The sequence below is a fragment of the Lactuca sativa genome, chromosome 8 (genome assembly GCF_002870075.4).
Source record: "Lactuca sativa cultivar Salinas chromosome 8, Lsat_Salinas_v11, whole genome shotgun sequence".
NCBI classification, from domain to species: domain Eukaryota; kingdom Viridiplantae; phylum Streptophyta; class Magnoliopsida; order Asterales; family Asteraceae; genus Lactuca; species Lactuca sativa.
In genome coordinates this window covers 68,863,224-68,878,772 of record NC_056630.2, presented here as the reverse complement: position 1 = coordinate 68,878,772, position 15,549 = coordinate 68,863,224, and the positions used below count along the sequence as shown (strand labels likewise).

The window sequence follows — 15,549 nt, the reverse complement described above, 5'->3', positions numbered from 1 at the left end:
CACAACTCTTTCTTCGGTGTGTACAATCGAACCGTTGCCATCCCGCGTTACTGTAAAAACCTGAAACAACATGACATAAACAACGTAAGCACGAAGCTTAGTGAGTTCCCCAATATACCTTACGCACATACGCCTTTCCAGGCCCTGACCTTTCGGTCAACATAACATTGCCTTCCGGCCCGGACCTTTCGGTCCACATAACATTGCCTTCCGGCCCGGACCTTTCGGTCCACATAACATCGCCTTCCGGCCCGGACCTTTCGGTCCACAATATATATCGCCTTCCGGCCCATAAGATAATTGCCTTCCGGCCCATACACATATATAACACATAATACAAATACTCTAACACATAAAGCACATACCCCATATATCATACCTGACCTTTCTGTCACATAATACTTTGCCTTCCGGCCCATATATAAGCATGTATATCACGCGTAGCAACTAACTTTCCATTTATAGCATATAAACATAACACATAACATACTTGACCTTCCAGTCACACAATCAAACCCTTCCGGGTGAAGTATAGTGAGAAGACTCACCTCGCGGTCACTGGAAGATAGCAACTCCTGAAATCCCTTACACTTGATCCCCCGAGCTACAAGCTCCCTGTCACATCATATGTCTCTTATTAATACTTCTATCTTCCTCATTAGTTGACCCTAAGAAATCACACCAGTCAACTCTAGTCAACAGTCCGCTGTCAACTCGACTGGACTCGGCGAGTTCCCTGGCGACTCGGCGAGTCTGGTCGTCCTTCATTCCTCTAAAATTCCCTTCTACTCGTCGAGTACTCTCTTTGACTCAACGAGTTACTCCTGGAAGAATCGCGGGGCCACCCCGACTCTACTCGCCGAGTCTGAAGAACAACTCGGCGAGTCCCAGTAAATCTTCAAGCTACCCGCCGAGTCTGATCATCCGACTCGGCGAGTCCACGCCATGCAGTCGATCGAACTGCTTCCTGAGATACATATTTTCCCGAATATACAAACATGGATCCTTCTGGACCTCTAAGGGTCCTAATACAAGGTTATAAACGTTGAATAACAACACAGCAATCCATCAAATCTCTAAATGGGTTTCACAAACCCTAAATCCGTGCACACTTTCACATAGCAGTAATTAATCCGAAAGGTTACCTGAATCATGCACTCTCAGTGTCCCCAAGACTTGAAACGTGATTCCCTTGCTGCCCCATTAGCCAAAACCTTCTCCTTCTTGAACAATAACATCCTCAATTCACCTATGATCTTCAATCCTTGTTCTGGATGCCCACAACCGTTTAGGGTCCTCCTCAATCGGCCAAAAGACGTGAAATGACGACATAGCCACCCTTTTATACGACCCAATACGAAACGGCTAGGGTTTCCGCTGAACAGCGTCGACTCGCCGAGTCCATACCTGGACTCGTCGAGTCCAGTCGCGAACCCGCGACCAAATCTGCGACCCTACTCGGCGAGTCTGGCTCCCACTCGCCGAGTCTCCCCTTTAAAACACCCCAAAATTGCAATTTAACAATACTTGAGATTTTGGGCTGTTACAATTCTCCCCCACTAGAATTAGACTTCGCCCTCGAAGGCTCACTCTAAAAATAGCTCTGGATGCTGCTCCCGCATCCCACGTTTCGGCTTCCCTAGACACTTCCGATCTCTTCCGAGGTTGCCACTGAATCAATACCAGAGGTACCTCCCTGGTTCCTCAAAAACTTGATCTTCCGATTCCTGATGGCCAGTGGCCTCTCGGCGTAACACAGACTCGCATCCACCTAATCGTTCTCTAGTAGAACCACTGCTGACTCATCTACTACACACCTCTTCAATTGCGACACATAAAAGTGTCATGGATCCATCCCAATTCCGTTGGCAGCTCCAACCGATAGGCCACCTTTCCTACCTTCGCACCGGGGCCCCCACTTACCCCTCTTCCTGGAATACAAAGTCGCCGACCTGATTCACATGCTCGGACCGGCGTCTGTCCGCATAACTTTCCTGTTGGCTCTGGGCGGTCAACAACCTCTGTCTCATCTGCTGAATCTGCTCTGAATCCCAACAATCGCTCGACCAATAAGGGTTAGGGAACCATGAACCACCGGATCCCCGATCCAAAGCCCACTTTGTCCATTCCGGACCGACTGAGAGATCCATTCTCACTCTCAGAGCAACTCTCACAAGTTCTCCCCTTGCCACTACATACACATACTGAACTAGTCCCAACACCCGCAGGTGGAAAGACCCGATACCCTGATGGTATCCTCGAACATCTCCCAAGATGAACCACTACATCCACCCTACTCTCTGATCAGATTCACACTGAGAATTCAAGATTCTCTATTCCCTTGCATTCTTTCTGAGTCTCGTCAGTCATCCCAACCCGGATGGGTTCCTACTTCACTGCCGCAAACACGATGCTCGAAACCATACTTGAAATACTCTAACCATAATTCTGCTCTGCAGCTTTCACTTTCGTGAACTTGCACCCCTTCGGAGTTACACACCTTCCTCTTTTCCTTTTTCCAAGGAACCCTCTTGGCCATAATGCCACTCCAACCGGTGCCACGGTGCTCGCCCCAAGCGACACCACCCTTTTTGGCGTAACCGCTATCCACATACTCTGGTTCTCATTGCAGGGGCTCTCAATCCCATGCACTCTCTCCACTCTTCAAAATCACTACCTCCGCTACACAAGATCAACAACCCGGGGCCAGACCTTCCAATGCAATCACACCGCAACATATGCGATCCGCAAATCTCAAACTAGTCCAGCAATACCAACAGAGTCTCCAGTATGACTGGACCGACTCTCCTAACACATACTAGCCACTCGAGGCTATATCTCTGTGGGTCCGTACACCCAAACTCTGCGAACCCTCAGGTTCTAACTCTGGGAACCTTCCGGTTCCAGCTCTAGAAATATGCACAACATAATCCCGTGGGATTAATGCAGTACAACCCATCACGTACCTCAAACATACCAATACTCTGATCACGTAACCCCGGTTACTTACTCAAGCTTGATCCCGGCCTTCCCTCAGGCCTCCACAATCGAATGCCCTAGGTCTGTATCCCGCCCCGCATACCCGACACTCGCTCTCGTCGGCCTATACTCTGCGCTGACAAACACTGCTGAATCTCGGCAGCTAAGCACCCTCATATACTCGTCGATCTCCCGGAGAATTTTCTAATTCTCCCCCACTAAAGCACTGACTAACTGCCACCGATCGTCCTTAACGACCTTACAGAACAATCCTGCACAAAGAGAACATTTACCCACTGACTGCTCCCCACAAGCATAAGCAACCCTCAGCAAAACACACCTCCTCCCTGATCAACCCACTCACAAGATTCTAGTCCTTCAATCATCCACTCCACGACTGTAGATGCTACCCGACAATCAACCCAGTGCCGCATCTCCCCTAACAACCCCCACGAACGACAACCAAAGGAATCCTCGACAATAACCCATAACCAAACTCACAGCCTGCCCAAAGGGTGAGCATCACATCGAAAACCGCACAATACTACTGACACTAAAACACCAATTATAACCATACCCAACCGTCAGGGAATAACGAATGCCAAAGCGAAAACCTGAAGCACCAATCCATAACCATGCCAGACCCGCGAAACAACGAATACCGCATCGAAATCCATACAAGATACCAGTACAAACAATACACCAAAACAATGCAAGACAATTAAGACATCATGAAAACATCTTACCCGCAGCTGCCTCCGGCACTGCTCCGTCTCCCTCTGTCGTACGCAGATAAACACAACCCTGAGCCCTCTGGGGCTCCGCTCCATCCTGTCCTCCTCAAGTCCCGAATTGGCACTGACTGCCAACAATCCCGTGCACAGTGCCCCTCCTTTCCGCACTTGCGGCATGCGCCACCGGACCCGCAAGCTCCGATGTAACCCCTTTACTCGATCATCGACACCTATGGTCTCATGCTTTCCTACTGCATCTCTATACTCCACTTATTACTACTCCTGACAATTCTTGCTTTCTTACATACTGCACCCGGTTCTCCCCCACTAGGGTTCGAACCAACACCAATTAGTATACAATCAACCCACGACTATCTTTCACTAGCGAAATCGTACCTGCCCCAGTAAAGTGTTGTGCAACACCCGATAGTCCTTCCCCTTATGAAGTCAATCAATCCCCTATACTCTGAACCCCTAGCTAACTCTCCAAAAACTTCTCATCACGGCTGCCTCTAATCGTTCCAAATCCCATACTGATCTAATACTAAGCACCTGCACTGCTCGATAACATCTCTGGCTCGCAGACTGCACCGCAGCATCATCGTTCCTCTCATCTCAGCTCATCAACCCGCATCCAACGCCGGATTTGTCCCAAGGACAGGGACTTACTCTCAACATAGACGACAACTCTCCGCACTGCAAAACTCGTCTGAACTCTTCACTACTACCACTATAACCCAACCTGTTATTCTCAATTAGGTGTGGTGTGGTTCTCGACTACCTCAGCCCCAACTGACTGTCTGTTCACGGTAATTCTCTGTCTCGTGATACACCCGCTACCTGATGCTCTGAGGGAAGTCATTATCGATACTACCTGCAGGGTGTACTCCCAAATCCAGAACTGAAACACCAGACCTCTCGCGTCTTGCATACGAGCATAAGTGACACTACCCACCCAAAAGGTGACCTCTCCTCTGTCATCTGATTGCTCGACTCAACTGAAATTCTCCCCCGTCTTTGGCTCTTACCAAAATACTCTGATAGGCACTTGTCTTTCCCCTCGAGGAACGCCTCTCCGTACTCAATCATGGTCTACAGGCCTGAAACCCATAGCGTCCAATCTCTACCTCATCGGTCATAACCGGATAACAAGATAGCCACAAGCATCATCCACTACGAACCATGGTACTCATCCCATGACATCCCTCCTCAACATGCTTCAGTGTATGGTACCTGAACCATAGCACCACTCCTCAATCTGCTCCAATGTATAGCACTCGGACCACAACATCTATCTCAAGCTGTTCCGATGTATGGTGCCCGGACCATAACATCACTCTGTATCCGCTCCGATGTATGGTATCCGAACCATAACATCACCCCTCAATCTGTTTCTTAGGACCTTTAGGATGCCCCCTGTATCAAGTATGGGTCCTCTGCTTTCAGTAGTACGGGCCCATACTACCTGCCACATCTACCCATACTTTCCACACGGACCATCCCAGAGTTCCTAAGTAGCTGATAAACCTGCTCTTTCACCCATCTCATCGCGCGTGCTCGCTTTCCAGCGAAATCCTCTACGCTACCAGCGCACTCATCTGGCTAGGTTTACTCCCTAGTCCCTTCCGCTGTCCTCCCACTCCTTTGCTATCAGCTGCTGAAGAGTTCCTAATGATGCCAGCCCTCTACCTCCTGAGTATCGTCATACTCACTTAGTAGCTGACTCCCATCATCGATAACTCCACAAAGCACAAAGCAAGCAGCATTCGAGCATTGAAGCATACATAGGACTCCCCATCTGTGGTAGCTCCACCTTCTCGGCTCATCCTCGGAAGTACCTCTGTACCCCGTAGCTTTACCCCTTGTGCGTTCTAACTAGATACTCTCACTCATCACATACACACAAAAGCATAACGCACATATAACAGCGAACCCTAGACTAAGGCATCACAAATCAGGCCACTCTAGTCCTAAGATGTGAAATACCTAGCCTGTCTCTAGCATGCAATATTGTCTCATAAAGTGCATAATAGATATTTCATAATACAAAAGTAAGGGTATTTTGGGAAATCACCGTTTGGCTCTGGCTGATTGTACACACTGCTCTTTCTTGCTTTCTCTTTGAACTCTTATTCACTTTTAGAAAACTATTTATTTGGAAACCTTTTCTTATTTCCTCAGTTTGAGTCCAGACTCACCCGTAGGCGCGTCCGAATCCCTCAAACCTGGCTCTGATACCAAATTGTAACACCGTGGTTTTCAAAGCAAAATTTTTATTTAAATAATCAATTTAATATTAAAACACTTGTTTAAAATCTTATTCACATTCGAATTACAAAACATAGTTTCTTTTTCGTTATAATAGAAGACCAGGATCCTCCAAAACACAACTCTTTCTTCGGTGTGTACAATCGAACCGTTGCCATCCCGCGTTACTGTAAAAACCTGAAACAACATGACATAAACAACGTAAGCACGAAGCTTAGTGAGTTCCCCAATATACCTTACGCACATACGCCTTTCCAGGCCCTGACCTTTCGGTCAACATAACATTGCCTTCCGGCCCGGACCTTTCGGTCCACATAACATTGCCTTCCGGCCCGGACCTTTCGGTCCACATAACATCGCCTTCCGGCCCGGACCTTTCGGTCCACAATATATATCGCCTTCCGGCCCATAAGATAATTGCCTTCCGGCCCATACACATATATAACACATAATACAAATACTCTAACACATAAAGCACATACCCCATATATCATACCTGACCTTTCTGTCACATAATACTTTGCCTTCCGGCCCATATATAAGCATGTATATCACGCGTAGCAGCTAACTTTCCATTTATAGCATATAAACATAACACATAACATACTTGACCTTCCGGTCACACAATCAAACCCTTCCGGGTGAAGTATAGTGAGAAGACTCACCTCGCGGTCACTGGAAGATAGCAACTCCTGAAATCCCTTACACTTGATCCCCCGAGCTACAAGCTCCCTGTCACATCATATGTCTCTTATTAATACTTCTATCTTCCTCATTAGTTGACCCTAAGAAATCACACCAGTCAACTCTAGTCAACAGTCCGCTGTCAACTCGACTGGACTCGGCGAGTTCCCTGGCGACTCGGCGAGTCTGGTCGTCCTTCATTCCTCTAAAATTCCCTTCTACTCGTCGAGTACTCTCTTTGACTCAACGAGTTACTCCTGGAAGAATCGCGGGGCCACCCCGACTCTACTCGCCGAGTCTGAAGAACAACTCGGCGAGTCCCAGTAAATCTTCAAGCTACTCGCCGAGTCTGATCATCCGACTCGGCGAGTCCACGCCATGCAGTCGATCGAACTGCTTCCTGAGATACATATTTTCCCGAATATACAAACATGGATCCTTCTGGACCTCTAAGGGTCCTAATACAAGGTTATAAACGTTGAATAACAACACAGCAATCCATCAAATCTCTAAATGGGTTTCACAAACCCTAAATCCGTGCACACTTTCACATAGCAGTAATTAATCCGAAAGGTTACCTGAATCATGCACTCTCAGTGTCCCCAAGACTCGAAACGTGATTCCCTTGCTGCCCCATTAGCCAAAACCTTCTCCTTCTTGAACAATAACTTCCTCAATTCACCCATGATCTTCAATCCTTGTTCTGGATGCCCACAACCGTTTAGGGTCCTCCTCAATCGGCTAAAAGACGTGAAATGACGACATAGCCACCCTTTTATACGACCCAATACGAAACGGCTAGGGTTTCCGCTGAACAGCGTCGACTCGCCGAGTCCATACCTGGACTCGTCGAGTCCAGTCGCGAACCCGCGACCAAATCTGCGACCCTACTCGGCGAGTCTGGCTCCCACTCGCCGAGTCTCCCCTTTAAAACACCCCAAAATTGCAATTTAACAATACTTGAGATTTTGGGCTGTTACATCATAGATTCAATCTTGAGTAATTCTAGGACAATAATATCTACTATTCTTAAAACAAAGATATATAATTCATATTTTGCAAATCAGTTGTGCATTAGTTTACTCCAACGTATCTCGTTACTGGGTGTTACAAAGTGTAATTCCATGCACGATTTGGTGGGTAAAATGTATGATTATATAGTTAAAATTTATTTATTTCTTTTGCCTTAATAGGAAAAGCGATATCTTTGGGCCCCTCGATGATTTGATGTTGACATTATAGTGTTGGGCCCAGTCTGATGACATCATCACAAATTAGGAAATCAGGAAACAAAATCTTGGACAATGAGATTGATTTTAATCCATGTCTCATTATCAAGAAGAATGAAGGGATATCTAATCACTTATCTAGGACCAACATCTAATAAGAGTTTAACAATGTCTTTGGAAAACACTCTTTACTGGTTATTCGGAGTTGTACTTGTAATTGTAGTTAACGAATTATCCAGGTGGGAGACTATTGGATTAGTGTGTCTAAATTTCTAAATAAATTGGTATAATGTTGATGAATAAAAGTAAAGTCCTTTTTGGGTTGCCCTCATAACGATAAATGATTTGTTAATATAATATATGATTAATTTATTAATTATAAATAGTAATAATTAATTAGGAATTAATAAAAATTAATTTGGACTTAATTATGGGTTAATTAGAATTAATTAAAGGTATAAGGGCTCAGTTGCAACTGTGCAATATTTGAACAAAAGAGAGGATCCAAAACCTCCTTGGAGTATGGATGATTTTAGAGGCTCTTGATATGGATTCTGGAAGCCTCCAATTGATAAAAGGAAACTAGATAATTACTGATTTGAAATATTATTTAATTTAAGTTCAAATCTAGGGTTTTAGGGATTGTTAGGAAACTATATAAAGGGGTTTAACCCTTTTATTTTTGGCCACACCTTCACCACAAGAGATATCCAAAATTTCTCTATCCTATCCCCTATCTCCTTTAATCCTAGGGTTTCTTGAGTTTTAGGTGTGACACATTAGAGGCTACCATACTTCTAGAGCTAGTTTTGCAAGGAGACTACAAAGGGTTTCTGATTAGCTTGTTTCGAATCAAGCACAAGGTATGGTTCTATTCATGAATTAAATTTCATAGGGTTTATAGTTTTTTGTTTCAAAGAATGTTGATATCAATAGTAAAAAGATATAGATCAATTAAAGCTCCAAATCTACTTAGTCAATCCATTACCATAATCACACACACATCCCCATATGGCTGGGAATCAGATCAATCGGGTAAGGCACCCCAATATATCCAAGATACAACCACGGAAGACGCTTGAAGCAGAAACCATGTGTTTGTTGGTGATAGAAACTCGCAACAGACATTCCAACTCCCAAAGAGGCATACAGAAACTCATGTTGTAGGACCGAGATACAAATAACTGACTCACACTGGAGCCAAAAAGCACTAGAACAGAAAATGAATTGAGTAAAAAGGTACCTAATAGAAACATAAATAAAATCAAATAGAAAATAACTTGACAAAAATATTAATGAATATATACCAGTAACAACGTCAGGCACTGCACTAGCCTATTCTGCATTCAACTTGAAGGATTGACCTCTGGCCTTCGAGGCCTCATCCCTCCCATGATGACCTTCAGTGATGAGCAAGGTCGCAGGAGTTGGAGTCTACATTGATCTCGAGGCAAGAAATGGGAAATCGGCCCTCATATGGCTCACTCTGGTTGCAGTTGAAGTAAATATAGAAACCCTTCGGATAATCCTTCATAAAATGCCCCTCCTTGCCACACATGTACCACACTATACCTGCCTAATAGGTACCCTCATGACTCTTACCACACTCTCTATAAGTGCGATTTCTCTGACCTCCTGATCTAGAAACAGCAAGTTTGAACCGCTTAGTCCCCGACTACGACTGCATTGAAACATTTGTCTTCTCTTTCCTCTGTGTCTCCATCCCACCCTCTCTCACATTTGTCTCTAACTCAATCTCCCTCTTCCTGGCATTGGACTGCAGCTTAGCAAATGTTTGGTAGTGGGAGTTCTTCACAAATTCTCTAATATCCTTCTTCAGCATACTTATGTATCGGGTCATCCACACCTTCTCCGAGGAAGCTTACTTTAGGGAGAATATGGATCTATCATCGAACATATTGGACATATTGGTGATATTGGTCATTGAATTTGTTGCCTGCCTAAGCGATAGGTACTTCTGAGCTAACCGCTCTCTCTCTCTCTCTCTCTCTCTCTCTTTCTCTCTCTCTCTCTCTCTCTCTCTCTCTCTCTCCACTGATGGCGGTGTTTCACGGTGATGGAGATTGACGATGGTTTTAGATATGGTCACTCAATCTTATTAAAACTCATAGATCTGGAGGTGTAAATCGTAGATTTAGAGGTAAAAATCATAGATCTGTCATGGGAGATCGTAGATCTAGACCGAACCACTTCAGATTTGATAAAAACAAAGGCTTTTGGAGGTCGACAACAGGGAGCGACAATTGATGGAGGAGGCGGTGGACCAGATCTAAATAGATTTGGTGGTGTTTCATGAAAATCGAGAGAAAAAGGTGGAGGCGAGATGGAGATGTGTCATCGAAGCAACATTTTAGGAGATGTAAGATTAAGAAGGTGGAGGTGGTTTAGATCGGTAGTAGGATTGCCATCGACAATGAAGTTTATCAACGAAGAAGATGTATGAGATGTAGACATAAAGATGGATAATGATTGTGGGGAAGACAATGGTGGTTGGTGGCAATGTCGGAAGTAGATGGTGGCGGTGGAAAGCTGCCGAAGATAAGGATAGGAAGAGGTTGATATGTTTGGTGAAAGGGGAGGGGGGATGAGCGTTTATAGATCTAATGTTTTGATATGTGGTTTTTAAATTTCTGATCTAATAATATGCTTGTGAAAATTGGCTTAGACTTCCTTTTATTTATAACTAGGTGTATGACCTATGTATTACATGGGTTCACTTTAAAGAAAAAAAATATGAAATTATAAACATTTGAGAAGTTTGAATTTAGAAGAAAAAAAATAGAAAAATATTAAATTATTGAAATTAAATTGTTTGTTTTTCTTTTAATAATAATTTAAATAAATAAACAAAGTAAACTAATGAAACTTTAATTTAGAAAATTTGAAATTAGAAGGAAGCCAATTAATGAAATTAATATGCATTTATTATTATATTTATTGTAGTTATTACATTAAAATATTATATAAAAATTAATAAAATGAAAAAACCACAAAATGCTATGTAGAAAAAAATTAATTGAAAATAACCACAAAATGACATGGGGCAAAATCAATAAGAGTATGACATGTGGCAAAAAGTTTTTATTTATTAAAGAGAATCTTATCATTCTCTTTTAACAATAGATTTACAAAAATGCCTTTTGTAGGAGTTATAAACATTAAATTCAGACTTTTGTAAGAGTTATAAAATTTAATTGAGAAATGACAAATATATCATTAATTATAAGCTAATTTTCTAGATGGTTCGTAACAGGTTCTTATATAATATTTGAGACCTCCTATATTTTGTGAGACCGTGAGACGCATTTTTTTATTTATTTTTTATTTTTTTTAGTTAATTCAAGTTCCGAAAATAATATTTAAAAAAAGAATTTTTTGATTTTTCCATTTATTTTGCATTTTAAAATTATTTTTAGAATATGTACAGTGTAATATTCTATTTAGAATATTTCATGTATTTTTCAAAAAAATAGATTTTTTTTATTTTTTATTATTTCTTTTAGTTAATTCAAGTTCCGAAAATAATATTTAAAAAAAGAATTTTTAGATTTTTCCATTTATTCAGCATTTTAAAATTATTTTTTAAAATATGTCAGTGTAATATTCTATTTAGAATATTTCACGTATTTTTCCAAAAAAAAAAAAAAAAATGGATTTTTTATTTATTTTTTTTATTTATTTTTATCTTTTTTATATTTTTTTTTAGTTAATTCATGTTCCGAAAATAATATTTAAAAAAAGAATTTTTGGATTTTTCCATTTATTTTGTATTTTAAAATTATTTTTAGATTTGGTCTCACGGTCTCACAAAATTAGAATGGTGTCAAATGAACCTGAACACACACACACACACATATATATATATATATATATATATATATATATATATATATATATATATATATATATATATATATATATATATATATATATATATATATATATATATATATATATATATATATATATATATATATATAACATGAATTTCTATTAAAAAATAGAACAATAGTAATTGAATCATTAAATATGGACAATAAAAAACTCTACACGTAAATACATATATGATACGAATATATAACTAAGGCTTTGTTGGGAAACATAAGTCTGAATTTGAACCTGATATCACACACTTAGCTCGAGATTGGTACTCCTCTCTTTATGGTATCGATACGGGTGGATTCATAGACAGGTAAACCACTTGGATAATAACCCAAATCACAATTTGTTAACTCAAAAAGATCAGAGCTTGAATCACTATCTCCTCCGTCTTCATCACTAAACCTCTTGAATTCTTTGATATCCTCTCTTGAAACATACTTATGAGCATTATGTTCTTCTTGTTTTTCCTCAAAAGTCTTTACGTTTTCCACAAACCTGGTTCCAAAACTCATCTTTTTTTCAGAAAGATCACTCTTAATGCTGAAATTTTCGATCTTGTTGAGGGTGGCATGGATGGGCATTTTCGTAATTTGACTTGGAGGGTGCTTGAGATCTGAATAGCTTCTGGTGGTTTTTGTGGGTGTGTGTACCATATGATAAGGAGGTGGTGTTCTAAAGCCTGAACTTCTTGAGGTTGAAAGCAAAGATTTTGAATCACTCGTGATGGTAGTGGTGGTGATGATGCTAGAATTACTGTTTCCACTCGTGAAATGACTAATGCTACTCCTTCTCTTCCTTCTCCAACCACCAGGACTCTCATCTTCATCCTTGGTTGACTTTGTATTTGACTTAGACTTTGACTTCTTTGAAGACGTTTGGTTAAAGAGAGAATTCAAGAAATGGGCCAATTTCCCTCCAGGTGAGCTTGGATGCTTGGACTTCTTCTCATTGTTGACCATCATGGAATTATCCATCAACATGGCTTGCAAAGGAATGGAATTCTCTACATTTTTTGGCATGTCAAGACTCATTCTTCCCATAGGCCTTATGCAAAACTTTTGTGTATTGTTTCCGATAACCCTAGCTTCGCCAATGACATTTTTACAGGTGCCATTAATGTTTTCAATGGCACCTGAAAAATAACGAGCCGCCTCAAACACATCGAGCTCTCCTGAACTGTTCTTGTGACGGAACGGTTCCTTGGGTTGAGATGTAGGTGGAATTTTGATGGACATTGTTTGATGTAAAATAACAAACTTTTCTTGAGATAGTATACACAAATAAGATCTAAAAGACTAAAAGCTACCCACAAATCCAAATTGTATTACTAACTCTTAATATATTGAATACAAGGTAGCTTATATCAACTTTAAGAGGAGTGATGAAAAGGGTGGTGCAATGGAATGATTTAGGATAGTGGTGGTATAGTAGTAGATAAGTGTGAGTAAAGGTTTCTTTTTATAGAATTTTTGTACCTCCTCAACTTGTTAAAGTCTACTCAACATCCGGTGGGTATTGTTTCCTTTTTCATATTAACACATATTAAATAATATGTTAGTTCGGATAGACGAGGTTTAAAAATAGTTTAAGAAAATTATAGCATAAATTCGAAATGTGAAGGAAATGTCAATGAGGGTAAATTTACAGGAAATTTAATAGCCTATAATTATTCCAATACTTTAAATAAATAGAAACAAATTATAATGTCCAACATCGTAATAAAGATACTAGTATATAATGCATGATGTACAAGTTCATGCTACAAATAGTGTGGTTGGCAAAGGCATATCGATAGTTGTGGATTATGGTGGTTTGTGTTAGGAAAAAAAGCACGAATAGAAGTGGAACAACCATGAGGGTTGGAGCGTAGAGGGACAAGTGGGGTAGAAACAAGAATGGAGAACAAAGGGTTTCACATCATTTTTTTCCTTAGTGGTTTTAAAGCTTTAACTCTATGCTATGTGTTGTGGGGGCAGAGTGGCAACATGTCCATGGCATCGAACAATAACCACCGTGACTATTTGTTTTAGCATTAAAATGTAATATTAAAAAGTTTTTGTCTAAAGAAGGTAAGAAATAACTCTTTTAAATAAGAGTTAATAGGCTTAACTGCTTAAGTCTCACTAAGAGACATAAATGATATTTATGAGTAGATTAATTTGCCGTTAAAAAAACTGACTTAATGTTAATTACTTGTAAATAGAATTAATTGCGAGTATCTTGTTCTAGCATTAAAATGGTCTTTGGTGATCACTTGATATTAAACACTCTAAATAGTGTTGGAGTTTATGACTATCTTATTCTAGCATTAAAATGGCCAAATGATAATCACTTGATAGTAAACACTCTAAATAAAGTTGACCTTATTCGAATCCTATAAGATTGAAATTTGTAGACTTGTAGTGGTCCGCCTTTCGGAAGAAAATATGGATTTGATTGGATCCACGACACAAAAGAGGTGCATGGTTCCCTCTACGACTCAAATAGTAAGGTTAATGAAAATGGATTTAAGTTTGTGTTAAATACTTGCTATATTAGAAAGTTGAAATAAGTAAATGTGTATTTTATAAATAATTATGGGTACGAAAGCCAGACGTATACTTTAAGAAACTAAAATCTAGAGAAAATCAAGATTAATTATTATGGATGCACTATATAAACAAAATAATTAACAAAAAATGATGCTTACACTTATTTATTTTTAAATATTTTGTCTGATACTCTTTTGTACATCTTTCTATTTAAAGTATTTTTTTTAAAACCAATTAAAATGATTATATGATATTCAATACACATATTAAATATAATATGATTTGAACTAATCCCAACTGGCCAAACTAATAAATAAAATATAATTTGATTTGACTTAAGTAGTAAATTAGCCGAAAATAATTTCGACATATACCTACAATGTTCAAGCTCATATTATCAACTTGGTTGAACTCGTATCAAAGCCAATAAATTTTGACGGTTACCAAATAATTCGTATCATTTTACCACCTCCAAAGCGTGTTTTTCTATAACAAAAAAGAAAAAATATATATATTATAAATTCATAGCCTGCAATATATATATATATATATATATATATATATATATATATATATATATATATATATATATATATATATATATATATATATATATATATATAACGGTAATGTTAATTCGATTTAATACTCAGAATTGACTTTCAATCAAATTTAATTTTCAAAAAATCAGAACGGTACTGGTTTCGTTTCACGTTCATCCCTAGGAGAGCCACACCTAATTGCTTTTATAATTTTCTTTAATAAGTAAATAACAATTAAAATAATAGATAAGGGTAAATATGTCATTTTAAGTCGGTAAATGACAAACAACACAACAAATTTGGTATTTAAGGACTCCACAGAAAAGAAAATCAGAGTTAGGGACTAAACGTTCAATAGCACAATACCACAAGGACCATTTGCGTGATTTACGCTATTAAATACTTAAAAAATAGTTGCGGCTCAAAATCAATGTTAGGGTCGTGGGTTTTGATGGTTGCACTTAATGCGTGAGCCAGTGTGTGTCCACACGTGATGAAGGAAATGTAGGACCTTTCTTAATTGATGGTTTTTGTCCTTTATAACTTGGAATAGTCTTATTCTCAAGGTCTCGACTCTTTAGCCATCGAACTGAGGTGTCATACTCACCTATCACCAATTTTGGTTCATTGATCACAATGTTTTGTACTTCATGCAATAAAAGTGGTATATCAGATTAGT

General features: G+C 39.7%; 1 protein-coding gene across 1 annotated transcript; it reads right to left on the bottom strand.

The window, feature by feature from the left end:
- Window positions 1-11,916: 11,916 nt before the first annotated feature.
- Window positions 11,917-13,266, bottom strand: LOC111912976 (protein BIG GRAIN 1-like E). The gene has a single exon (XM_023908699.3). The coding sequence runs from the start codon at window positions 13,030-13,032 to the stop codon at window positions 12,049-12,051; it is 984 nt and encodes a 327-aa protein (XP_023764467.1). The 5' UTR covers window positions 13,033-13,266; the 3' UTR covers window positions 11,917-12,048.
- Between the last annotated feature and the right edge of the window lie 2,283 nt (window positions 13,267-15,549).

What these genes read in the sequence shown, in the direction of transcription:
- LOC111912976 (XM_023908699.3), bottom strand. Translation starts at nt 13,032, where the DNA reads ATGTCCATCAAAATTCCACCTACATCTCAACCCAAGGAACCGTTCCGT.